Source organism: Vanellus vanellus (genome assembly GCF_965231255.1).
Source record: "Vanellus vanellus genome assembly, chromosome: 24".
Lineage (NCBI taxonomy): Eukaryota > Metazoa > Chordata > Aves > Charadriiformes > Charadriidae > Vanellus > Vanellus vanellus.
In genome coordinates, this window is record NC_138929.1 from 2,256,057 (window position 1) to 2,283,342 (window position 27,286).

At 48.2% G+C, this 27,286-nt stretch overlaps 1 protein-coding gene across 3 annotated transcripts; it reads left to right on the plus strand.

The window, feature by feature from the left end:
* Positions 1-825: 825 nt before the first annotated feature.
* KPNB1 (karyopherin subunit beta 1) lies at positions 826-26,853 on the plus strand (the record flags this gene model as incomplete). Of its 3 annotated transcripts, XM_082494792.1 has the most annotated exons (22): positions 839-912; positions 1,188-1,246; positions 4,261-4,443; positions 5,911-6,111; positions 7,797-7,949; positions 9,124-9,183; positions 9,558-9,647; positions 10,082-10,192; positions 11,798-11,899; positions 13,907-14,131; positions 14,545-14,736; positions 16,092-16,222; positions 17,420-17,567; positions 17,895-17,966; positions 20,327-20,471; positions 22,149-22,231; positions 22,848-22,955; positions 23,215-23,358; positions 23,470-23,575; positions 23,926-24,040; positions 24,640-24,801; positions 25,499-26,853. In XM_082494792.1, coding segments are annotated over exons 1-22 (2,631 nt in total). In that variant the 5' UTR covers positions 839-872. The 3 variants fall into 3 exon arrangements, with proteins under 3 accessions (XP_082350919.1, XP_082350918.1, XP_082350920.1); XM_082494793.1 differs by lacking the exon at positions 25,499-26,853 and having other exon boundaries at positions 826-912; positions 24,640-24,805; XM_082494794.1 differs by lacking the exons at positions 839-912; positions 1,188-1,246 and adding an exon at positions 3,472-3,675.
* Between the last annotated feature and the right edge of the window lie 433 nt (positions 26,854-27,286).

A 27,286-nucleotide genomic window follows, 5' to 3' on the forward strand; every position in this document is an offset into this window, starting at 1 on the left:
GGACGCCGGTACCGCTGCAGTACCCGCCGCACCGAGCCGCCGCCGGTTCCCGCGAGGTTCCCGGCCCGGGGCCGCGGCGGGCAGCCGTGTCGTCGTCCCGCCCCTCCTTTACACGGCGCTGCGCTGAACTCGGGGCAATTTCGGCGGCGGCGGCGAAGGCCGGTTGCCGCTCGGGGCTCCGGTTGCCGCTCGGGGCCCAGCACGTGGCTGCCCCTGGACCGGTTCCGGGGAATCAGGAGGGTTTCACACCGCAGCTGCTGCGGGCGGAGCCGCCCCCGGACCGGGCCGGGCAGCGCTGGGACCCGCCGGTGTTGGTGCCGGTTCCCGCCTGCGGCGCGGCCCCCACGTGGCCGCCTCTCCCCCCACCACCACCACCCTCCGGCGCCGCCGGGGCGCCCTTCCCCGGCACCGCCCAATCAGCGCGCGCGCCGCCGGAAGCCCCGCCCCCGCTCTTCCTTTTCCCCGTTGCCCGCCAATAGCCGCCCCTTTCCCACCCCCCTCCCGGCGGCCGCCGCCAATGGCAGCGCGCGCCGCCGGCGGCCACCAGCCAATCAGCGCGGGGGCGCGGGGCGGCGGGCCGCGGCTGGTATCCCTCCGCCGCCCGCCCCGCTCGGTGTGTGTGTGTGCGCGCGCCCGCCCGCCCCGCTCGCGCGGCCGTTTTCTCCTTCCGCCGCCCGCAGCAGCAGGAGCCGCCGCCGCCGCCCCCCCCCCCCTTCCCCTCCCCCGGGCCTCCGCCAGGGATCCCTCCCTCGGCCGCGTCCGCGGGGCAGGCCCCGTCTTTCTTCCCTTCCCCTCCCCCGGCCCGCCCCGCTCCCCCCACCCCCCCTCCCCCCCCACCCCGTCCCCGCCGCCGGAGCCGCCACGCCGCCGCCATGGAGCTCATCACCATCCTGGAGAAGACGGTCTCGCCGGGTAGGGCGCGGGCGGGCGGCGGCCTGAGGGAAAGAAGGAGGGAGGCAGGGCGGGCGGCGGGTAGGCCCGGCGGGGCGGGGGCCGCGCACCCCTGGGGCGGCCAAGGCGGCGGCCCCGGGAAGGGCGTGGGCGGCGGCGGGGAAGGCCCGCGTGGTGGCCGGGTGGGAAGCGGGGCCGGGGGTCGCGGTGTCCGCCGGGCGGTCGGGCCCCGCGCTCCCGCTGACTGACGCCGGTTTTCCTCCCGGCTTCTCCCCCCCCCACCATCCCCTCCGCAGACCGCTCCGAGCTCGAGGCGGCGCAGAAGTTCCTGGAGCAGGCGGCCATCGAGAACCTGGTGAGCGCGCGGGGGCGGCGGGGACGGACCGGAGGTGGCGGGGACGGACCGGGGCCGGTGGCGGGCGCTCCCTTCCCCTCCCCCCCCGCCCCGCCCGGCCCGGCCCGGCCGAACCGCCATGGAGCGCAGCCTACCCTGCCCGCGCCGGGCCGCCGCGCCCGGCCAATAGCAGCGCGTCCTCTGCTCCCTTCAACCAATAAGAACGCGGCGCCGGGCGAAGGACCCGCCCCAGCTGCGGGAGCGGCCGCGGGCCATGTGCGGCCGCGGCCATCGCTGCCCCGGGCGCCGCCCGGCCCCGCTCCCGCCTCCCCGCGCCGCCATCGGCCTCTCTCCCTCCGCATCGGCGGGGCGGGAGCACCGCGGCAGCGCCGGAGCCCCGTCAGCCCGGGGAAGAGGGGCGTGAGGGGAGGGCAGGGCCCTGCGGCCCGAGGGAGGGCGGGGAGCCTCAGCGGGCAGGCGGGAAGCTGGGCCTGGAGCTCCCCCTGTGAGGTTCTGAGGAGGAAAAACCCCTAAAAGGAGGAAAAAACCTCCCCAAAACTCACGTTTCGGCCACGGGCTGGAAGGCTGAAGGGCGGAGGAGGGTTTTTGCTTAGTCAAGGTGCAGGGCTGCAGCCCCAGCCCGGGAGGGGAAGGGTCTGTGGTGGCCCCGGAGGGCCCCGGCATTGCCCGGGGGTGTCACACCGGCGGTATCGGCCCAGGCGACGCCGGCGTCCTGCCGGTTTTGGAAGTGTTTACGTACACTGGTCCCCACTGGTGTGAACTGGGAAAGCCATAGTCTTTATCTCCCTCGCTCCACTTAAAGGCGTGTGAGGCATCCCTCAGAGTCAGGATCGACGTAACCTTTGTGCTAAATGTTGGGTTTGAGTCAAAATTCTCTGAATTGCTGTTTGTTAAGTCTGAGGATCCCCCCCCGCCCTCCCCATTAGGCTGAAGCCTCCTGGGCTGTGTTACGTGAAGTATTTCAGGGCGATGAACTGGAGCTGCTCGCGATCCTGGGTTCAGGCTTTTAAAACAGCTGAGGGATACGCCAATTTTACGAGGTTTTAATTCTTGCTGCCTTGCGAAAGGCGGGTCGAGGCAGCGAGCAGAGGAAGCGGAGCTTATGCTGGGGCTAAAAATTCACGCCCCAGTGTGGGATGGGGACGTGAACTGGTCCAGCCTGGGGAAGGGCAGGCGTTGAGGAGCCCCACATAGGCTGCGAGGGCCGTTCGCGGCTCAGCTTTGCAGGAGGAGGAGGAGGCAGGAGAGTGGGGATGTGGGGCTGGGGGCTGCTCCCATCGCAGCACTTGGGGGTTGCGAGAGCCCCGGCTGGCCCCGGGGAGAGGGATGGGGTTGGGGTGGGGAGAGGAAGGAGGTACGGGGTCAAGGGAGAGGTGCAGACCCAGCACCCGGAGCTGGATGTGATCTCCCAGTTGGTTAATGGAGGCGCACCTGCAGAGCGGATTGTTCTTCCCCATCCCCTCCTCCTCCCCGTCGTTAATTTAGACCCTTTTCTGAGCTTTTCATTGACACTTCTGTAGGTGTGAGAGCTGAGGTCGTACGCATCTGCATTTGCTTTGAGTTTTAAGTGTGGAAGATTTAATGTAATGCTTCTCATTTTTAGCTGGAATTATTCTTAAAGCTCCATGAAAAGGCAATTTATTTTTTTTTTGCTAATTTATGAGTGAGAAATCCAAGGGCACTTCTTCACCTTTGAATTTTAATACAGTTTTCTTCTCAAAGGTGGCAGCAACGCTTTTATTTTGTCCTGTGAACTACTTTTGAATGGTTCTTCACTCAATAAAATCAATATATAAAACGTGAGCAATCTTGATGGTTGGGAAGCGGTTTAGTGTGGTACATTTGTAGGATTTTTGTCTATTGCATTAAAATTGCAGAGTATTCCTAATGTCTTACACTCATCAGTTTTAGTTGTCCCACATTTTTGTTACCGAATTCTGCAATTTGAATGTTGAAGAGTACTACATTTTTTTTTGCAGAGCTGCGTTTGGTCATTGAAAATGGGAAATCCAAGATACTGGACTTATCCTATGTTTCTGTTGAACTTTTTGAAAGTTGTTAGTTTTAAAAATGGCTATTTTTGATGCCGTAAAAACCTTTGTATGTATCTTAAGTTCTGTTACTAACGTTATAGAAACAGATTACATATAACTGTATGTTAAATGTTCTCAGGAAAACCGTGTTACTGCTCGGCGTGAGACAGTTTTGAACATGGTGCAGCTGTTTCCCCTATTTCCTAGAAAGGTTTTCTCAGTAGGCAAAACGCTTTATAGGGCCAGCGAAATGGAAAAGCTTTGCTGCTGAAACTTTAGCCGTGTCTTGTACGCGGCGGAAGTCTCTGAGATGTAAAGCTGTCAAGTGAGGAAAGGATTTAAACGCGGAGGCAATTCTCGCTAGCTCTCACCAAAAGCAAGTGGCACCGATGTCAGGTATTTTTATCCACACCCACGTGCTTTTTGCGGGGGGTAATCTTCATGTGTGTCTATGTACCTTTGATTGCAGAGAAGCGAGGTTGTGATCTTACAAACCTATTTGTAATGCACCGGAGGAGTGTCTGATTTCACATTTTAACAATTCCCATGTTAGATTATAGTTTGGGTGTTTGCCTTGAAGCAAGGAAATAAGTAGCAGAGAGTTACTCTTCGCCATGTTTGATATCCATCCAGAAAATACATATCTTGGCATACGACCCGAGTAATTTATTTAAAGGAATACTTAAAGCAGGCAGGAGCACCAGAGGTAACAGTCTCTCAAGTAAGCTGGAAAAAAAATCTAGCAAAGTCAATGCCTACTTACGTCGCTTTCCAGCGGTTCTAATTAGGAGCTTAACACCCGTAATCTCAGGATAGAGCCGCCGTCGTTGCGCGGTGGCAGCGGTTTGCTGTTGGCCTGGTAGAGAGGGAGCTTCAGCCAGTTGTGGTCTCAGTTTTTTGGGGTGAATGGGGATCTTTCCCCCCCGCGGTTGGCGGGGCGGCGCGGGCAGGGGTGGGTGCTGAGCCCTGCTCTCTCCGCAGCCGACCTTCCTGGTGGAACTGTCCAGAGTGCTGGCAAACCCCGGCAACAGCCAAGTTGCCCGCGTGGCGGCCGGCTTGCAGATCAAGAACTCCCTGACATCCAAGGACCCCGACATCAAGGCCCAGTACCAACAGAGATGGCTGGCCATCGACGCCAACGCCCGCCGGGAAGTCAAGAACTACGTAAGTTTGGTGACTTTTTGGTTCTCCGCCTGTTGTTTTCTCGCGTGAGCGATGAGCGTCTTGTCCGTCCTTTTCCACCCAAGGAGTCGCCCGTTGGCTGGCTGCTCCCTTTCGTGAGACAGGCAACATCTTCTGCACTTGCTTGGGTACTTTGTTGCTTATAGCATGTTTAATCTGTAGAATTATTAGGGTAAGAACACCAAACAGGTACGAGGCTGCTGCTTTTAAATTCACACCGCTAAATACTTTTACAAGGAGCCTCTGAATAGTCTTGTGTGATTGTGGGAGCCAACGGGCACGGCTTCCCCGCTGGGCGACTGCAACTGGGTTGGTGTTTGCTTTGTCTTATACTTGAACAGCTTCCTCAACGGTTTTACAATCCACATTAACACCTTTGAGGCGTACTCTCTGTCTGAACACGTGTTTACATGAGGCCTAGCAAATTTTAAGAGTAGAATATGGCCAAAAATTTGCAAGTTCTGAATAAGAAACCATCTTAAATTTTCACGCAGGTGGGGAATTTGCCTGAAGGGCTCCTGTGCTCTTTGATAGTTAAAGTTCAGGACTTTCAATGGCAGAACGGGGGGCTTAGTGTGGTTTTGGCTAATGAGAACAAAGGTGGGCTCAGCTGTACGCAGCACTTTGTAATTGATACAAGTTGGCTGTACAGTTTATGCAATGTTTACGTGTTAACAGGATCCGTATATAGCACAGTAAGGTTGGACGAGTAATGATGATACAACTTTAGTCTTTTATTTACATTGATAATAGCTAAAGGGGAAGTTACGCTGTTAATGATGGCTGTCATATTGTATGTTATGTTATGTACTGAAGCTTTAAAAACCAGTTTATTACTGTTTTCTGTCATTAGAAATACAGTATTTGTCAAGTGGTTATATGGAAAACGAAGATATATGACTGGAAATGGTGAAACAAATATGCGCCCCTTCATCTTTTTTTTTTTAAAGAAACAATTATTGAAATGTAAAAAAAAAAATCACTCTTCTGATTGGTTGCAATTAAAATGGAAGAAAATTATTCAGTCCTATTCAGATTATCTTAAACAGTCCGGTATTTGGGGAGGAGCATTTTTAAACCACAGTTTGTTTTGCTCTCACAATTTTGCCATATAATACAAGCCGGGAGGAATTGTTCAGTGAGTCATTGTTGCGCGTTATGGTGCATAGCATTGTGTATGGGATTTAAAGGATGTGGTAGACGTACGTGTAATCACACAGCTGTATCTCACTTCCTGAAAGGGGCAGCCATGGCCAAGTTCATTTCAAACTTTATTTGTCCGTGGGCGCGACCTCGTTTGCAGTGGGAGAAGGCAGAACGAGCGAACTGCTTCATTGGGGAAGGGGCGTGTTTGGAATAACATCAAGCGAAGGCTTTGGTGGCAAACCAGCGCCCACCCGTCTCTTTGGTCACTGACATCAAACTGTCGCCCGCTGCTCTCTCCCGCAGGTTTTGCAGACGTTGGGTACAGAGACGTACCGGCCCAGCTCAGCCTCCCAGTGCGTGGCTGGCATCGCGTGCGCCGAGATCCCCATGAACCAGTGGCCCGAACTCATTCCCCAGTTGGTAGCGAACGTTACGAATCAGCACAGTACGGAGCACATGAAAGAGTCAACGTTGGAGGCCATTGGATACATCTGTCAGGATATCGTGAGTATATCTTAAGTACTATTTTATCTTGAGTGTGTTTTATAGTATATTTTAAAAGCTGGCCCCTCCTCTTCTGGCCTTTCCTTTCTTATGCCTCTATATCCAGGAGGCTGTACTGCTTCCCCGCGGCTCTCTTGTAATACCTGTCCGGAGGACGTCTCTGTGCTGACAGAGCCATGGGCAGTAAACACGCGAGGACGGTGGCTGAGAGGGCTGACCTGCTTTCGCAGCACAAATCCAGGTCATCTTTCATAAGGTGCAGATTTAAGTCCGTCTGTGGCTGCGGTCATACGATGGTGAGGGGTTCTGTTACAAAACTTCAGCTGAGCATCCAGCTTGAATAATCTGGTCTAGTAGAAGGTGACCCTGCCGGTGGGGTTGGAACTAGATGATCTTTGAGGTCCCTTCCAACCTAAACCGTTCTATGATTCTGTAAGTGTTTGATTCCTTTCTGTGTTGGGGAAACCTGACAACTACCTTCACCGTGTGTGAGGAGTCCTTTTATTCTTAATGTAGGACGGGCAAAAAAATTTACCTATTTAAGGCACCTTCTAGAAAAGGTCTTATGGTTTTATCAGCAGTATCGCGATGTGTTGCATCAAGTATCTGATCTGAATTGCTTGCAAAAGCCCTGTGTGCTGTCTGACCTACCACCAAAAAGCAAAATTAGCTGCTGCTTTTCTGGTGCCGCTGAATGCCCCAGAGAGCGTACGCGCGACGTATCGCTGGTCGAGTCTCAGTATAGTGAGGTGGAAAGAGAAATCTTCTGTTTGGTGCTTTTCATCAGGCTGCAGGGTTTGGTTTCACTGGGGAGGTCGCTTGCTTCGTGGAGGGTCAGTGAAATAAAAGCGGAAATCAATCTATCCACAGCCGTAGGGAGGGAGCGCTCCAGGTCGAGCGTTGTTTGTTCCGAGCCTGTGCGAGGCTTGGGTGCGTGTTCCTTGTTTCCTTGGGTGGTGCGTATCGTTGGCCTCTGGATTTTTGGATGCCCTGGCTTGCTGCTTGGGTATTTTGTAACCAAGATCCCTCTTGGAGTTTTGTAGCTTGTCAGTTGCATTGTGGCACAGTTTGTGACTGTAATTTGGGATAAATTCTGATGTAACAATTATTACGGTTATTTGGGGCTCTTGCGGTCTTAAATTTACCACGAAGAAAAATTAATCTTTAGTCTTATTAGTCTTAGCTTTATTCTTTAAACCTCGAGTGCTTAACAGTTACCTGTCCTTGCTGCTGGTCTAGGCACTATACTTTTGCCCTGTGTCTAAAAAAAGATTGGCAGCTTCATCAATAAAAGTATCAACCACAACTGCTGGCATAGACTCTGCCCAGTATATAATGGAACGGGAAAACAGTCGGTGTTTTTTAACCGCCAATTGAATGAAGTCAAGTAGTTGCAAGCTTGGTCACCTATTATTTGAAACAGTTGAGTTTATTTGGCATTTATGACTTGAATATCTGGAGTATTTGTACCTTCAGCCTTCTCTTTCCTGTCCCAGAAGCTGTAAAGACATCGTGGTGTGTGAATTCCCTGTACTGGTGTTCTGGTCCTCCCAGTGAACAAAGGGCTTCTTGGCCTAAATGTCTTAAAACTTCTGCTTGTAGATTTCGGGATCAAGTCTGAGGTTACTTTAAAATATGGAGAAGGTTTTTCAGTTGGCAAATAACTTTATCAACCCTTCTTTTAGGATCCAGAGCAACTTCAGGACAAATCCAATGAGATCCTGACGGCCATCATCCAGGGAATGAGAAAGGAAGAGCCCAGCAACAATGTGAAGCTAGCAGCTACTAATGCACTCCTGAACTCTTTGGAATTCACCAAAGCAAACTTTGACAAAGAGGTGAGGGGGTAACAATTCTTGGCCTAAAACGCAAGGGCTGAATCCACGGTCTGTGATGAGAAATCATGCACCACGCTGAATTTTGATGCATAATTCTGTTGCAACTGAGACTTGGATTCATTTCTGTAAATCCGGTATGTTCTTGTTGTAATGCAGAAATGCCGTGGAAATCTTCAGAGATTCATCAATGGAAAGGAAGCGTCTTTGACTTTTTTTTGGATAAATTTGAACTGACCTTAGACTTTAGCCTGTTAGATGCTCTGCTTCCTAATCAAACTCTGCTCTGTAACGCTGCTGTAAGAGTACAAGCTTGGATCAGCACTTTCTTTCAAGTGGTGTGGCAGCGATCCAGATTTAACTTTGCCTCTGCGAATTGTTGGGGGAGGAAGGCCTGTAAGAGTCTTCAGAACAGGGGCTTCCGAATGAGAGTCTTTTCAGAGCAGACAAATCTATTGATTTTTCTTTTGCTTCTCGGATTAAGTCCATCCTCTAGGTCTCGACCAGGGAGAGTATGGGGAAGATGGAATTAATATTGAACCTTCAGTTTAGAAGGTCTTTTAATGAAAACTCCCCAGTCAGCTACTCAGTGGATGTTGATGGGGGTCAAGTAGAGTCCTTCAGAGTGTGAGATGGGCTGTGCATGACCTGTTCAGACCCTATTTCTCCTGGGCTGTGGTGCTGTAAATGGCACGGGGGCACCAGTCTGTTCCTTCCTGCTGAAATGCCGGAATGTCCAGGTACTGCCCCTCAAGAAATTTATGTCCTGACTGAGTTCTGAGTTTTGAGGGTTTTTGAAGCAATTGCTGAAATGGTTCAGGAAACAGTAGAATTTCTTTCTTTCTTTTTTTCTTCTTCTCTTAGTTTTTTTGTGTGGGTTTTTTTTGTTTTTTTGTTTTTACAAGAAAAGCTAGTGTCTTTAATTCTGCTGTATCTTTCTATTTTGGACAGCCTGTTAAGCGCTTCTTAAAATGGAAGCCTGGGATTCCCGTCTTGGGGAAGAAATGATTTAAAATGCTGCAGCGAATAGTAACCTGCGCTATTCCTTGATCTTTAGCAGTGCTGTGTGAGTGATTGTACTGGTCCAGACTCAAAATACATCCTCTGTAGGAAGGTTTGCAAAGACTTTTAATGCTTTTGTAAGACAGTTCTAATGTTCTTTTATTCTTTCTTCTAGTCTGAAAGGCACTTTATTATGCAAGTAGTCTGTGAAGCAACGCAGTGTCCAGATACAAGGGTGAGTGAAAATGATGCAAGGGTGGGTGAAAATACGTTCTCTGATTGTCACTGCACCTTTCAGGGGCAGCTGGCTAGAACCTCTAGCGTCAAAAACCGCTTCAAAAGTGTTACATGAAGTAAACTGTATTCTATTAAACGATTAGTGCACATGTACGTACTCAGACAAAATGAGTTTTATACTTAAAAGTCAGAAGTAGTAAACTACTAGGAGGATTTCAGTTGCTGTTTGTGAAAGACTTTATTAGGTACAGAGTAAACTAAATCAGCAGAAACGTTGAGTTATTAAACTGTGGGAGGCTACAACTGTGCTTGGTTTTCAGAGCACTCGAAAAGGTCACGAGGTCACATCTTCGATCCGTTTTCTGCTGACAGGTACGAGTGGCTGCCTTACAGAATTTGGTGAAGATAATGTCCCTTTATTACCAGTATATGGAGACATACATGGGTCCTGCGCTTTTTGCTGTGAGTACTCAGGTTTCTCATACGTAGTTGTCTGATCTTCCTGTGCTCCTTTGTCTTAATCCAAGAGGAAAAGTTTTCTTACATTCCTAATTTGGTTTTCTTTTTTTTTTTTTTTTGTGGCTATGACTGCATGCGGGGAATCCCCTTCTCTTAGCAAAATCTGTAAAACCAGCATCAGGTGTTTTGGACTTGAGACTCCGAAAGTCAGGACAGTGCAGATGACTTGAGTTGCTCTGCAGTCCTCCTGAAGTGCTGATAGCTGATAAACTTCTAAATGAGGAGATTGTCTTCAAGAACAGTAACTCTAATGTGGCATCCGATTCCAGACAATTTTGACTCTCGTACCAGTTGGCCAAAAGCTGGGGCACGTTTTTCAGGAGAAATAACTTGCTAAAATGTCCTTCTCTCCCCTCCTTTCTTTCATGTTTCCAAAGATAACTATTGAAGCAATGAAAAGTGACATAGACGAGGTGGCTCTACAGGGAATAGAGTTCTGGTCAAACGTCTGTGATGAAGAGATGGACTTGGCTATAGAAGCGTCTGAGGTGAGCTCGCGAATGACCGCTGAAAAGTGGCGAATGCCTGTGATCGTGTTTGGGATCATGTCTTTGAACTGTGTCTGGAAGTCCTTCTGTTCTCCTGAGTGGAGTAGTGGAGGAGAGCCCATCTGAGCCCCTTGTGCGGCGGTTGTGGGTCTGTGATGAGACATCATGCACCACTCTGATGCGCTGTGATGCGTGTCTGTGACGGAAGCTGAGACCTGAGGCTGCACGAAGCCGGCGAGGCTGGCCGCTGCCTCTGCGGGTGTTCCGCGCGCTGCAGACGTCAGTGTGGCGTCGTGGTACCCGGCTTTGCTTTTCGCTGCTGGCCTGGGCGCTAGGAGCTGTGGGGCTCAGCTACGAGTAATTTCTTCTGCCGTTCAAGGTAAATGCGAAGCTTGTAGCTGAGGTTGCACAGGGGCCGTCATTTGGAATTCCCTTTAGTAAATCTTTGGATTATTTTCTCAGTCCTGTAGCCTAACGTAAAGTTGTTAGTGGAGCTTGAATATAGCCCGCGTTGCTTACTACATTAGATTAGGATGAACTGCCTTTTTAAGTGAGCAAAATGGTTTTAACGCCAGCCTGGCTGGGAATTGAAACTGCTTGAGATAAAGATTCTCTGACAGGTTTGATGAGAACACACTGTGACATACAAGTGCTAGTTTTCTGCAAACGGTACGTGACAGCTACCTGATTTCTTTTTAGCGTTCCAAAGTCAACTCGAGCTACTCCTGTGCGGTTAACCTAAATGCGCATTAAGCATGTATACTAGGCACAGTATAATACCACAAAATTCTCAGTATCATAAAGATCTTTAAGCTATTGCTTCATTAAGATGGCGTCTTGAATTGTTGAGATACGCGTACCACGTTGAAGGGAGAGCATTTCTTGAATTACTTGCTGTCTTGGAGGTCTGGTGGACTCTGCTACGCTGACATGTGAAATTTCTGGGGTCTGTTACAGGCATGAGGGGCTTAGTCCTACCCCAGTGCGCAAAAGGATTGATCACGTTCTGTATAATACATTATTTATGAGTTAAGTATAAAATTATGGGATGAAATAAAAGTAATCATTATCCCTTACAATGGATGGGGCTGGAGATGAATTTGAGGTATTGTTCTGCATGCAGATGCTGCTTGCATAAATTAGCTGTAGAGATCAATAATAGCTTAAACTTTGAAGGGCTCTAGATGAATCATATCCATCTTTAAAAGTAGCTAAATATATATTTATGTTGAATGCCCGAAAAAGCAAGGATAAAAGGACAGTCGGCAGCACGTAGGTTTAGTTTATACGCTGAAGACCTTTTGCTGCTTCTGCTTGGGGTCACTTGTTAATTATACATAACTGCAAACTGAAAATATTTATGGTTGTACCATGTGAAGAGGGGCTCTATACGGGTATGGAATGTCAAATGGAACTTGCTTATTGAATATTTAACTGGGATTGTTGCAGGGTGTCCTTGAGGTTCCTGCATGTTATGGTAACTTCAAGTTTGTGTTGGGAAGCAGAGGAAAGCATGCAAAAGAGAATTTGTATCTCCTGGAGTTCATAATTCAGACCTCGTGCCTGTATAGCCACTGAGAATCATTTTGTAACCTTTTTTTCTAGGCAGCAGAGCAAGGAAGGCCTCCAGAGCACACTAGCAAATTTTATGCCAAGGGAGCACTACAGTATTTGGTCCCAATTCTAACACAAACATTAACAAAACAGGTGAGTTGCAAAATCCCTGCTGCACGTCAAAAAATATGTACCGTGTCTGCGTTTCAAGTTCTGGGACAGTGATGCCGCCGTTCCATGGAGGAGCAAAGTGTCAGTGGCGGTCACTGCTCCCTTCCATAGGTGACTTCTTGACGCGCGCGGTCCCAAAGGTGCTCTAGGTCACCTCGGGTAGTTTTTAGCAGTTTTGTTCAGTGCAGCTGTAGTGGCAGTCCTTGGTCTGTGATGAGACATCATGCACCACTCTGACTGAATGATGCATCGTTTTTTAACGGCTGAGACTGTGAGACTGCATGCAGTGTCTTTTTTTTTTTTTTTAATGCTGAATTCTGTTAGCACACGCTTGTATTTATGGTTTCTGAAGAGGTTTGATAGTTATCTGTATTCCTAAGGAAATGTTTGTGAAATTAAAACCAATATACCATCTCTGCGTCATTAGAGATCCAATTTCTGGAATTCTTGAGCTTTACTTTTTGAACTGTGAAGTCCGTGTTTATTTAGTCCTTATTAAGCACTTTACAGGGACTTGTTTGGACTGTGTTTCACAGTCTAATCAAAATTAATGGAATCACTTGTTACAGCAGGTCTAATTATAAAACAAACTGTTAATGAAGCCATATAGGACGGAGTTCGTTTGGCTTGCTGCGATGAACTGGGAAAAAGCTTAGTGCTCTTAGTGAATCCAGGGAATTGTTTCCCTGTTTATTTTGTACCGCTGTCCACTTGGATGCAGAGATTTAAATTGCAGGAGGTTCTAAAGTGCCTGTTAAAACAGGAAAGATAAAACAGATAAGACAATCACAGGTACACAGCTTCAAAGAAATTCGGTAAGTGAGCTAACAGGCAGGGGGGAAGGAGCTATTTAACTGGTACAGCGGGGCCACTCTGCAAGGCGATGGCATGGATCAAAGGAACAAAATCTCAACCTAGATGAGAGAGAAGCAGTTTGGAAGATGTATGAGGCCACTGCAGGTGCGTCAGTAAAGAGCTAGCAGCCTTACACCAGGACGGAAAGGTACAGATGATGCGAGTAACTGTTGGAGATGTAGCTAATACTTCCAGAACTGAATTGATGTGAACTTCATGAGGTTCAACAGGGCCAAGTGCAGGGTCCTGCACTGGGATTGGGGCAACCCAGGTACCAGCACAGGCTGGGGATGAAGGGATGGAGAGCAGCCCTGCTGAGAAGAACTGGGGGTGCTGGGGGGTGAAAAGCTGGACACGAGCTGGCAATATGCGCTGGCAGCCCAGAAAGCCACCGGAATCCCAGGCTGCGTCCCCCGCAGCGTGGCCAGCAGGACGAGGGAGGGGATTGTGCCCCTCTGCTGCGCTCTGCTCTGGGGAGACACCCCCCCCCCCCGCAGTGCCGCCTCCAGCTCGGGGGGTCCCCACAGCAGAAGGACACGGAGCTGTTGGAGTGGTGCCAGAGGGGGCCCCGGAGATGCTGGGAGGGCTGGAGCCCCTCTGCTGGGAGGACAGGCTGGGAGAGGTGGGGGGGGTCAGCCTGGAGAAGAGAAGCTCCGGGGAGACCTTATTAGTAGCCTTTTGTTATCTGAAGGGGACCTACAGGAAAGAGGGGGGCAAACTTTTTAGCAGGGCCTGTTGCAATAGGACATGGGTTAATGGCTATAAACTAAAGGAGAGAAGATTTAGGCTAGATACAAGGAAGAAATATTTTATGCTGAGGGTGGTGAGACCTGGCCCAGGTTGCCCAGAGCAATGGGAGATGCCCCATCCCTGGAAACATCCCAGTTCAGGTTGGACAGGGCTCGGAGCGACCTGATCTGGCTGGAGATGTCCCTGCTCATGGCAGGGGGATGGACTAGATGGCCTTTAAAGGTCTCCTCCCACCCAAACTACTCTGTGAGTCTATGAATTTCTAACCATAACACCTGGTCACAAGGCAGTGTTACTTGCTGTAGATCCAACAGGGTGCCACCGCCTGTGCGTGGTAAGGGATATTTTCCCCCAGACTGACCAGAGTTGCTGTTCTCCTCCTAGGATGAAAACGATGATGACGATGACTGGAACCCCTGCAAAGCAGCAGGAGTCTGCCTCATGCTCCTGGCGACCTGCTGTGAAGATGACATTGTTCCTCATGTGCTGCCCTTTATTAAAGAACACATTAAAAATCCAGACTGGCGATACAGAGATGCAGCTGTGATGGCTTTTGGGTGCATTTTGGAAGGACCAGAGCCTAACCAGCTCAAACCACTAGTCATACAGGTAAGTTTCATTGTGCTTTCTTGAAGGCTTGTACAGCAAAAACTTTCTGATTTATTTAGAAGACACCTGCTTTGCACATTGTTCTTAATTAGAGGAAAAGCGAAAGGATGCCACCTTTTAATCATATTTTAGAGAGATTTGGTGGGCTTGGGGCAGGTTATGTAGGTCTGAATCGCAGGGACGTGCAGGACTTCAGAATACCCAACTCCAGATGCCTCATTTCTCAAGTCTTACCCCAGGGAAATAACTTTATGGATTTTAAAATATCAGAACAGTGGCATAACTGGATCTAGACTGTCCTGTCCTCCTCGCTCTATTGGTAGCTCAAAGTCAACACATTGAAATCAGAAACGGTGGCAAATTCCTATTTCCATCTGATCACATCTTTCTCCTGACTGCAATTCTGTTCTTAGGCAATGCCAACTTTAATAGAACTAATGAAGGACCCCAGTGTTGTGGTTCGAGACACGACTGCTTGGACCGTGGGCAGGATCTGTGAGATGCTTCCTGAAGCTGCCATCAATGACATTTACCTCGCGCCGCTGCTGCAGTGTCTGATGGAGGGCCTGAGCGCTGAGCCCAGAGTGGCCTCCAACGTGTGCTGGGTAAGGCAGTCCCTTTGCTGTTGGGCGTATAAGTTTCTGTCAGCAAGGGGAACGCAGCTCCTATTCGTATATGTGAATACACACGCGCATATGTATATAGACACACACACACACGTATATATACTCACTCACTTAAATGGATTTCAGAGCTGACTCATGGCACGGCCAGCCAGCGCCCACAACGGTTGTTTCTTGTAAGTTATCTCAAGTCTGTTTTGTGGCTCTGGCAGGAAAGAATAAATAAAGGAAGAAATGGATTCTTAAGGTGAAAAATGCTAATATTCACTGAGTGTAGAAGTTGCCTTTGGTTTGAAAATGCTGTGGAAACTGTCCTTGCTAACAGGTGTGATAGCTCTTTTGAAGAGGCATGCTGGGATTTAGCTTTTGTCTTGGGAGCAGCTGGATTGCCTCCTTAATTTTAAGGGAGACATGAGAGACCTTGTTTCCCATTGCCTCAGCCTGCTTCTGCAGTGGTTCCAGAACGAAGTTGAGGAGCACGAGTTCTTTTGTTCGCTTACGGAGCTGCAGTCCCTTGGGTTGGTTTGCTAACTTCAGTTGTATCATCGTCTCGATGCATGTCTGCTATCAAGTAGCGTATCTGATCTTTCACTATAAAGAGGATGTGTCCCTTACTGCCTTTTAAGAGAGCTGCTCAATCAGAATTGAGCTAGAGATGAGTATTTGCATGTCAAAACAAGTTTTAGAAATGACAGAATGAATTCTCTTTGTATTACAGAGGTTTGAAGGCTTCTAGTCAGCACAGAATCCCCGATCTGTTGATCCTGGCAAAAGTCCATGTAGCTGTGGCTTTTGTCTTCTGAAGACGATGACTACTATACGTTTTTAGATCGAAATGAAAATCGGGAGGCCTTCAACTCTTCTAATGCACCTGTGTCTCAGAGCAGTTACAATTGCTCTGCAGTTGGGAATTTGAGCAGTCCTCTGCCGTATCTAAACCAGGATTTTAACTTGGGATGATGACGATGATGATGGGTAGTGGGTAGAATCTGTTAATACCCTGCGAGGTTCGAGCAACCTGCCTTTATTCAGTTTGATTCTTGACAGCTGTCTGTCGTTGAGACCAGTAACGCTGTGCTGAGTTTGACTGCAGACAGCCTTGGGTGTTAACGTTATGGTTTAAGGCTTTAAAATTTTCAACCGCGGTGGCACCAGAGTTTAGCGCAGTAAACAATTAGCTGTTCCTGAAGGGAGCTGTTAATCCTGCAGCTGTTTGGGGTTTATTTGTTTTGGTTTGGGTATTTTTTGTTAGGATGAAAACTGTTGGGAATACATGTTTCTGGACTTGTGAGGGGTAAAGTCACTTGACTAATAGAAGTGGTTGTTCCGTGTTTCAGGCCTTCTCTAGTCTTGCTGAAGCTGCCTATGAAGCTGCAGATGTAGCTGATGATCAGGAAGAACCAGCGACCTACTGCTTATCCTCTTCGTTTGAGCTAATAGTTCAGAAACTTCTGGAGACCGCAGATAGGTAACGCTAAACCAGCTGGCTTAAGCTCTACAAAGATGCTTTTTTTTTATTATTACCTCAGGTTGTTGGTCCTTTCTCTTGCCATTTAGATCTGAATGATGTTTTATCATACTGTGGTTTTGCTATCAGGTGGAATATAGAATGCTAATTCCCAGGGAGAAAGCTATTGACGCAGAATAATTTCTCCGTATTTTGTCCGTATCTGCTTTTTGCAAGTCTGGGGTTTCCTCCAAGAGTGCCTCTTCCATGTTTTACTTTGAAGTCTCCGAGCGTGGTGTAAGACTGTGCACGTCTTTGTACCGTAGTCATAAGACTCTTCAAGGTTGCCTACAAGGCCACTGAATAATCAGGATCGCAGCGAGACGTAATTAGAAATCTGGGTGTATCGTACAGTTCATTTTACCGTGGTTGTTGCTGTAGTGTTACAGCCGTTTACAGTGGCCCCCGGTGCTCCCAGAAGAGCCCAGGACCTAGTTAGGCTGGGCACTGTCCTTTTCCCAACTCAGTTGAAATATAAATAGACGAGGCAAAATATTTTTTTTTCTTGGTCCTGCAGATGCAAAAATAAGGGTAATGCTGAAGTCATGTTCTGCCTTGAAGGTCTCGTAAATCTTGACAGCTCAGAATTCAATCCTTGGATCGGTTCAATCGTCAGTTGAAGCCTTTTGCTGCAGGACTGCTTCTTCTTAAGTGGTGTCCCTGTCTGAACGGTTCAAAGTCTAAACTCTTCCTGTCTAATTTACATCCAACCAGAAGCGTAGTGTCTAGCTCAAGGCTCTGAAGCCCATCAGTCATCTTAGCGCAGATCTCGGCTGTCTTTATTTCAAATTTAACACCCTCGCCAACATCTCGGAGGGATGGCGGAGAGGCAGCAATGTATGCTGCTCACCTCTTGAGACCGTCTCCTCCCAGGCAGGATAAAGGCACGCTGGAAGATGCGGGTTTGAGGCTTTTTCTGCTCCTGTACTTGCTGCCAGTGACTGGAGATAATGGAAGTCATTATTAATAGCAAATGAAAAAATGTTCCAAAAGTCGCTTCCCAAATTTCGTTTACTTTCGAGTCTTGGAATACAGCAATGCAAGTGCTTCTGCTTGTCACAACACAAAAATTTAGCTGTTACCGATTTACTAAAAAAAAAGTCTGTTTCTAAGCAAGCCTGAGCGCTGGGAGCTGCAAATACATTCCTTCTGTTACAGGCCTGACGGACACCAGAATAACTTGAGGAGTTCTGCGTATGAATCTCTGATGGAAATAGTGAAAAACAGTGCCAAGGACTGTTACCCTGCTGTCCAAAAGACAACTCTGGTCATCATGGAACGACTTCAGCAAGTGCTGCAGATGGAGGTAGGTAAACGCGGGTTCTAAACCCCCGTTACGGGCAGGGGTTTAAGGAAGCTCAGTAGGTGTGATGGTGGTGATGATGTGCTGCGGCTTCTTCATCTACAGTAGAAAAATGAGTTTTGTTGCTGACGGCATATATTATGGTATAACGCGTTTTCTTTTTTTTTTTTTTTATAGATAGCTAGATATATTAAGCTTGCTCTTGTCTTAAATTTGAAGAAACAAATATTTAAAATTTAATCTCTGCGACTCGTGGCGCTGTCAAAATCTGCTGGGTTCGCACGGACTGCCACGCAGGCTTTTCACGTGCCGGGTTTTGCTCTTTTTCAGTCTCACATCCAGAGCACTTCCGACAGAATCCAGTTCAATGATCTTCAGTCTCTTCTTTGTGCTACTCTACAGGTAAGTTCCTGTCCTCCCGTGTTTGTGGGTATGGGAGAGGCGGTTTTGGAGGCATTTCTGTGCCCCCGAGGATGCAGACTTGGTCTTGTTGATGAGATCTGAATGAGGAAATGGGATCTTGCGTCCCAGCTGACACGTGGGAGGTGATACAAGGTTCAGAAGGCTTCAGTAGAGTACGACTGATAAAATTTAGGGCAGTATGAATAAAGAACACTGTATGTGGCGTGTTAAAGATTGTATGTGCTTTCAGATTGGCTCTTATGTTGGCTACAGGCTGAACAATCGCTTTGGTTGGCACAGACCAAAAAACTCCATAACGGCTTTAATTTGTTCATCTGCCTCTTGTGGTTGGTGTTCTTATTTAAAATGGCACTAATTAAAATGCACTGAGTGTCCTTGAAATTAAACATCTGGTAATGAACAGCCCGTGTGACTTGGAGTACTAGCGCATTTCAGTTCCTTGCTTACTCCTACAAAGTCTGCTGAAAACAGCCGCTTTTTTTTTTTTTTTTCTCCCACCAAAAAAAACCACTCAGGAGATTGATCAGACCATCCTCTGAAATCCGTGGAACTGGATATTGCAGCTTTCCTGCGTGCGCTGCAGGGAGGGTGGTCCTGTGCTGTCATGTTCAGCTTCGTAACAGTTACAGGGCTTTAAAACTATTACAACAGACGTAGATTCGGTGTCAACACAGCCCCGTGCAGCTCGGAGAAGAAAGGAACGTTTTCTTCTGGGGTGTAATCTGAAATAAAAGCAGAGAAGATTACCCACCTCTACTCAGGTTTATTCCTTTGTTGGGTGGTCTTACACATTCTCTGCAGTTTTTTCCGTCCCGGTTAGCCCAGGAAAGGGACTCCGTTCCTCGCCCGCGGGTGACAGCCTGGCTCTGTGGGTTCTAGCTTCCCGTTCTCTTACGCGAGGTTAGCAGGTCTCCTGGGTGTTCTCTCTAGGTTGTTTTGAGAAATCATTAACTTCATCCTTCTTGTTCAAAAGCCCATAGCATCAGCTGTTACTTTCGCTCTCCAATTTTTAGGGCAATTTTTCAAATAATGGGAATAATCTGTCCTTATGGTGGGCTTTAATGGGGGGACCTCAGTGTCGAGAATCTCTCCTTTCGGCACAGCGCGACCACTGATCTCTTTCAGGACACCTCTGCCTGTGGGAAGTGTAGTACAGGTGGAATTGAACTGCTAGGTTCTAGGTTTAATTTGTAAATGTGTGTTTCTTCATTATCGCAAAATCTGAACCGTAAGTATTTACAGTAGTTGCAGCAGATACTCGAATACCACGAAGTAAAAATCAGCAGAGACATTTTTCAGCGTTACGTAGTCAGATATACTGTTTTGTTACATAGATTTTTCTCTTTGATGGAAATACAATTATGAACATCCAACAGAAGAAAAACACTTGTTAGTGTTTAAAAGGAACGAGAAAATCAAGACCAATTATTTATACAGTCAAAGTCAATCTCTTTGGGGTGACTCAGTTTGAGGAATCAGACTTGAAATAATTATTTTCCTCTGCAGGTTGCGGAATCACTCTTTCTCTTTTCACAGAAAATGCAAATTTATTTTAAATAAGGGTACATCAGCGCTGTGTTCTGTAGTTCATGTGCTGGAGGGGACGGTCGGAACTGTACAGGAGGAGCGGAGTGTAGGTTAAGCTCAGGTACTTACCTGGGGTGTTTCCTTGGCCCTCCTGCTCGCCGGGTCACACGGAGCACATGTGCGCTCACCAGCCTCCGCTGCTCCGTCCAGAAACCAGTTCTGCTTTTCAAACACCCCAGTGCTAAACACGTTCCTCTAAATGTGTTTTGCATTGGTTGTATGTTAATTGATTCTCCGTTAGTCTTGGGTGGGAGAGGTTTGCCTGCGGTAAGGACACGCTCGTGTCGTAGTTTAACAACCAGCGCTTCTGGAGTTTAATTCTGTGGTTTAGAAGCAAAGCTTATGCGCGACCCATATTTGGCAGTAAGAGGTTGCGGTCACATTGCTGTGATGGAAAAGGGCTTCTTGTTTGTTTGGTTGGGTTTTTTTATTATTTTTATTGGGCCAAATTGGGGCTGGTCACATTTAATGCCAGCTTACAAATGGAAAGCCCGGAGAATAGCCTATGCAGCAGGAAAGGTAAATTCAGCTTGTTCTGTAGCTGGAAAATTGAATGCAGCTGAAATGAATGGGACTTTGCGCTTGCACTGACAAAGCATATTTTTGCAGCAGTGGAGTTCAAACAGCAGCTTCCTTTTTAGCAGCCCAAAAAGCGGTCACGAGTGTTCGGAGCTAGCGCAGGGGATGTGGAGACGCCATCCAGCCTCGCCTAGATGGAAGCAATTCCCATCTCTTTCTCCTTTCCCACCCAGAACGTCCTCCGCAAGGTCCAGCACCAGGATGCTTTGCAGATCTCCGACGTGGTGATGGCGTCTCTGCTGAGAATGTTCCAGAGCACGGCGGGCTCGGGGGGCGTGCAGGAGGATGCCTTGATGGCAGTCAGCACCCTGGTAGAAGGTCGGTGTCGCGCTGCAGAGCGAGGTTGTCTTTGGGGGAAGGCAGAGCTGGGACAGAACCGGTTTGCTTCCTTCTCTTTTTGACTACACGGCGAAAAATACTATTAGTTCCAGGTTTTGCTTGAGGTGTGGTTTTGACCGCACATCTCGCCACACCGATCTGCGAAGCTGAGGCTGGCCGGTTACGCTAGGCTGTGTTTCGTGAATGGATGGTTTGTTTTCTGTTAATAACGTAGCTACAATGCAAATTCTGCCAGCAGAAAAAAAACCACCCTAGCGCTACTTTACGCGGTGCCCGGCACAGTGGGAACCTGGTCCCTTCGTGCCGCAGGACGCATTTAACGTGATCTTAATGATTCACACTTGCCGCTGCCTGTGACCCGCGGTGGTTTTGTGGAGTTTTGTCAGCGGTGGATTTACAGTCATTGCTCTTCTTTAAAAGAAATCACGGTGGCACAGATCAGCGTTAGAGTGGGTCAGAAGGAGTGAAGTGAAATACAATTTGGGTTGTGGTATTCCGGGCAGTTTGAGCTTCGTGGTTCGGGTTTAGAAGGTGCTGACTGTGGCATCATCTGGAGCTGCAGGAACGCGCTCTGTCGTCAAATGCGACGTGTGAGTGTGAAAGTTGAGGCGCTGCTGAAAGTCTGCGTGTAACCCCGTTGCCTGCCAGCCCTGCCCTGTCTCCAGTAAAAGCCACGTGTGATTTGGGAATGGGTCTTCGGGGAGATGGGTTTGTAAGGAGGCTCATTGGGTCTTCCCTCTCTCTTGAGGCTTTATTCTGGGTAGCTTGTGAGGGTCTGAGCAGGTGGCAGAACCTGTTTCTAGTGGAAGTACGTGCCTGATTGCTCTGAGAACACAGGATGCTTTGTAAGTGCAGCAGTTGGTTTGGGGTTTTTGGAGTAGCCCCTTCCCACACCAGCGTGTTTTGGAGAGCAGGTCTTTGGCGGGTACCGCTCTGACCGCTCTTGGGAACGTTTAGTGGGATTGCCGGAGGGAGCTGGGAAGTGAATGGGGAGGTTGAGTGGGTTCATTGCAAGCCAACCAGCAAGTAAAAGTGAAAACGTGTATCCTCTTGGGGTAAAGACCTTTTCGCTTCTGGATAGATGAGTCTCCATGCACAGCCTTAGTAAAGCAAGAGACCTGGGGAAGGTAGGAGCCGGCAGAGAAGGGCCCAAATATTTTACTTCAAATATTACTTAGATATACTGAAGAGTGCCCTGCGCGAACCGCGTGGCTCTGAAGAGGTTGAGCAGCTGGTTCCAAAAGGAACCTGTTACGGCTGTTGTGGCAGTAGAGTGATGTGAAAAGGCGTAGAGTTTTCAGCTGATGGGAAGCACCATAACAGTGCCGAACCCCATCTGCAGCGTGCCGCCACGGCGTTCCCCTTCTGATGGGTCTGCTCGGTCAGGAAGATCTCGATGTTCTTTCTGAGCCTGAGAAGGGGTTGTCTGTTTCCAAAGGTCTGCAAGGAATTGAGTGCTTCCGAATCTCCGTTTAGTCCAGACAACGGACACGTTTTACTGGTGCTCAGTTTTTGTGTGAGAATTGATTTGTTGCGCTTCTGTGGAACATGCAGTTACTGGGTTTGGGTGGAATATAATGGTGGGTTTCTGTTTTGTCGAACTCCAGCAGTCATTGATGGGGATTTTTTTCTAACTAGAATATTTTCTGTGCACAGTCTTAGGTGGAGAGTTTCTGAAGTACATGGATGCCTTCAAACCGTTCCTTGGCATTGGACTGAAGAACTATGCTGAGTACCAGGTAGAGATCAAAGCAGGCAGCCCTCTGCTCACAATCCCTAAATTCTCATCCGCTCACAGATGCTGAGTGCGGCAGGTGTGCGTCTGTAAGATACCACAGCTTCTGGTGCTGAAACCAAAACTGGAGCCCCATAGACTTTTCCCTAATTACTGGCTGCGTGCACAAATTCCAACTCTCTCCTATTTAATTCAGCAGAAGGCTCTCATTGATTTGACGCCTGTGTTTCCACAGTGGCTGTGTGTTAGTTGGCCTTGATGAGGAAAAAGCTGTGAATTTCCATTAGGAGGTCAAGTCATGGCACTCACCGTTGGGGGGGGAAGTTCAGACCCCCCAAATGAATTTGGTCGTGTTGGTTCGCACCGAGTACCTGTCACTTTTTTTGGCATCTGGATCTCTCGCCCTCCCCCTTGGGGGAAGCAAGCTCAGCTCTTCGCAGGGTTGTGGCGTAGATGGTTAAGGAAGCAGGGACTCATCAGCCGCTGTGCGAGGGTCGTTATTCTCGCTGGTTTAATGGCTGCAGGCTCTCGCCGCTGCTCGGTGCTTTAATAAGCTGTAGGGACAGAGTGTGGAAGACTGACTCACTGGGTGGGTGTCCTACTCGCTGTTCTATTTGCAGGTTTGTCTGGCTGCAGTGGGCCTGGTTGGTGACTTATGCAGAGCCCTGCAATCCAACATCTTGCCTTTTTGTGATGAGGTTATGCAGCTGCTCTTGGAGAACTTGGGGGTGAGTGTTTACCTTCTCATTAGCCGGTTAGTAACAGTTGGCTTGCACGCTGAGAAGAAAGTGGGAGGTGGGAGAAGCAGAAGTGTTAGGCATGCTCTGAAGATCTCGTGTTTGACAACTATCTTGCTTACTATTTGAATGGAATCCAAATTTATTGGGGGTAAGGATTTACATTTCAAGTAAATGCCTTGATTTATTAGCTCCTCCCCCCCTTAAAAAGGAGTACAACTGAACGTGGCGTTGCTGAAATCTCTTCCAGAATGAAAATGTTCATAGGTCCGTGAAGCCTCAGATTCTCTCGGTGTTTGGCGATATTGCCCTTGCCATTGGAGGAGAATTTAAGAAGTACCTGGATGTCGTACTGAATACCCTCCAGCAGGCTTCCCAAGCACAGGTTGATAAGGTAAGCCAGCGGTGCGCGCTCCAGTTCCTTCGTTAAAATCGTAAATGAGGAAGGGCTGTGCGCACGGCATCAGGGACGTTGCTGCAGTGCGCTTTCCTGTTGCTTTTCCAGTCCGACTATGACATGGTGGATTACCTGAATGAGTTGAGGGAGGGCTGCCTGGAAGCGTACACTGGCATCATCCAAGGATTGAAGGGAGACCAAGAAAACGTGCACCGTGAGTCCTCCGTCCTCCTGTGGGGTTTCTGTGCCTGAAATGACGAAGGGAGATGGGAAGAACTCTGCTCGGATAAGCTGTTGCGCGGTTGTTGTCACGTCCACGGGCATATTCTTGTTCGCTCCCGTCTGTGCGGGAGCAAACGCTCCGCCGCCATGAGCAGGGAAGGGGTTTTGAGCCCTTTGCTATGGTTCCTCTTCCGCTGGCGGTTTTTTCCCCTCCCCGTCTCAGAGAGCTCTTCTGGGGCCGGGTTTGGGCTGTTTGGGGGTACATGGAAATCCCTTCTGAAGGGCAGACCGTTAAGCACGAGGTGTGCCTCACCCTGCTATAATAAAGCTGTTTGCTTGCAGCGGATGTGATGCTGGTGCAGCCCAGAGTAGAATTTATTCTGTCTTACATTGACCACATTGCTGGAGACGAGGATCACACCGACGGCGTGGTGGCCTGTGCAGCTGGACTGATAGGGTAAGCGTCCCCATCCCGTTTCAGCACGCTCGTTAGATCAAGAGGAATCTTCATGCAACAGCCTTAATATTTGAAGCTGCGTTTTCATGACTGTCTGAAGTATTTAACCTCAGCTCTGGGGTTTCGCAGTCTGGTGTTGGGTGTTTTAACGCGAGGCGTGAAGTGGTTACGCAGGTGAGGTTTAACTGGCAGGGTGCAAACCAGTAGGGAGAAGTGGAAGTTGGAAGTCTGGTACAGAAATTCCAGTTCTAGGGTTTTTTTTTCAAGGATGACCTGGGCTTAAAACCAAAGCGCCCTCGATGCCCTGGCTACGGAGGAACTCGGACAGGGGTGTTTTAATCTCTTCTATTGCATTTAGGGAGAGCCCATGGGAACATCAGGGAGATCAGTCTTTGGACAGGAGATTGAATGTCTCCAGTAAGTCACAATTTCAGAAAACCGTTCGGCTCTCCTCCTGCTGAAATTAGTGACCATATGCAGCATTTTAAAAAGGACACTAGCTGTGAGTCAGATTTCTTTTCGCTAGCAAGAGCTGATCAGAGTGGTACCGGCACATCTGTTTGTGGCACTCAGCCTCAAAGCCTCTCTTTCTTCTTCAGGGATTTGTGTACAGCGTTTGGGAAAGATGTACTGAAATTAGTAGAAGCTAGACCCATGATACATGAACTGCTAACTGAAGGAAGAAGATCCAAGACGAACAAAACAAAAACCCTCGCTACCTGGGCGACTAAAGAACTGAGAAAACTGAAGAATCAAGCTTGGTAAGGGATTACACCCACCTCCTTTTCATGTTGCATAATTATGAAATTGGCTAAACTCCTGAGTCTGAGCGAGACGCTTCACAAAAGCCTTCTTCTCGAGAAGGTTGTTCCTCGTTTATTTTTCCGTAAACAAGCCCCATCTGTGGTCCTGTGTATCAGAACAAACACAAACCGAGAAACGCGGTGAACCGCTTGGCTTCCACCAGGCCAGATGCAGACCTGGGGGCTCCTTGCCTTGTGAAATGCGTCACCTTTGCTCCTCGGGGACCCTCTTGCGCTCCTCCGAGTGCGGTATAACTGAAGCCCGTTGGCTCCTCGGTCCTGCTTGGAATTCAAGGAGCGTCTGGATGACGCTCTCAGTCGTACGGTTCAGTGTCCGGCAGTCCGGCGAGGAGCGGGGAGTGGGACTCGATGGTCCTTATGGGTCTCCCAACTTGAGACACTCCGAGTTCTACCGAAGCGCCTGTTAAAAGGAGAGGGTTGGAGAGGGGGGGCGCGATGCTGTATCTGCGTTTGGGAGGATAAGTCTGTTACAGCTTTGTCGCCCCACCTCGAGAAGTTCCTTAGTATCCCTATCCTATCTCTTTTCATCAATTTTTTCTAGACTGCTACTTTTATCTCCTGAATATGGGGGTTTGTGGTGTTGGAGGGCCTTTTTTTTTTTTTTTTTTTTTTGACAGACCCTTTTTGCTTGCAGATCTGTTACCATTGGGATGACACCCGAGACCCCCACTGGAAATCTCCAATCTTTTGAAAAAACCCGGAAGTGAGGAGTGTGCACGGATGCTGAATGTTTGGGAATGAGAGGATGAGTGAGTGAGGCTTGAAACACACCACATTGAAAATCCCGCCGCAGCAACAGCAGCAGCGCTGTGAGCGAGCCAAGCACTGACTTGCGTAGAAAAACCTGACGTCGGCCGTCTTCGGGAAGAGGCGACGACCGATTTCTGCCCGAGTAACGAGCGAGTCGCTTCTTCCGACAGACCGGGACTTGGCTTCTCCGGCGCGGAAGGGGAACGGCCGGTTTGGAGGAGAGGAAACTGGGTTCAACTGTGGTGCTCTTTTGGCTGAGGTCTGGCTTTGGCTGCTGGAGAGAGATGGAGCCGGGGTCTCCAGCCGCCGGCTGGAACCTTCGCCGCACGATGCTGTCGGTGTATGGGATAAAAGGAAAGGGGTGAAGGATTTTCAGTCGAGGAGTGAGTGTGTGTGAATGAGGCGGTATCCACATTCTCAACTTCAAGTCATTGCAGTTTATCTTTTCCCAGAAAAAAAAAAAAAAAAAAAAAAAAAAAAAAAAAGGGTTAGCTGTTGCATTTCATAAACTAACCGAAGTTCAGTCTACTGATGCAGCGTAAGAGATGTAAAAAAGAAAAGAGGAGAAAAAAAAAAACAAAAAAAAGAAAAAAAAAGGAAAAAAAAAAAAAAGGAAAGTCGCTCTTTAGGGCTTTTTATTTTAGGGAAACACTGACGAATGTTCAGAGCTCCCGTTCTGAGTGACGCTTTTCATGATCTCGTTTCATCAAAGCGCCTTTCCTTCCTTAATATTGTTCAACTGTGAATGTAGAAATGGGGGAAAAACAAAACTCTTGCATTAGAGGGAGTAGAAATAAATTGTCAAACAAGATTTCAGGCTTAAAAACAAAACAAAAATGCAAACGTTAAGTGCTCCGAATTGGCAGTGAGAACGCAAAGGGAAAGATCTCTCCTGACTTGTACTGTAGCAGCCCGAACACCCACAAAAATTGTGCCAAAGAGTTGAAAAACAAAATAAAACTTCAGGTAATATTTTGGATTGCAAAATGAGGATAAATTCAATGTTCAAACAAAATCTGATAAAATGCCATTTGGAAACTGCTTGGCCTTTTGTGCTCTTTATTTGATCAAATTTAATGTGGTATTGGTCTCTTGCTGCACTTCAAAAACAAAAAAAAGGAAAAAAAGAAATTTATATAAAATATATATATACTGACTTGAGCTTACACAAGACGGCACTTGTAAAAGGTTATATTTTTCCACTGCAGTTGAAGATTAATAAAATGGTGTCAAACATTCCCCAATACTTCCTTTTTGTATTCTTGGTCTTTCCAGTAAAAAGGGGAACCCATTAACGATTATTATTTTTTTTCGATAGAGTAGTAACAGTCTGATGAGCAACTCCGAAACGAATTGGCTGTTTACTGCTTCCCCGATCACGCATCCTCTTCTTTTCACATGAAGGATCAGAATCTCTCGTTTCCTCTCAAATGAGACTTTTGCTTTTGAGGAACGGTCCCTCGCTTATCTGAGATTGTCAGCAATAAGCCAAGGAAAAAAAAAAAAAAAAAAAAAAAGGAGGAGGTGCAGGGTTTTGAGAGTATATTTCATTTCATTTTTATGAATGCAGCTGTTGATACTACCAGCATTTGAATCTGCAGTTTATCGTGGGCATTTTTAAAAGCTGCTTGTGGGAGGGAGAGTAGAAAACCTTAGCCAGTATTTTTGTTGT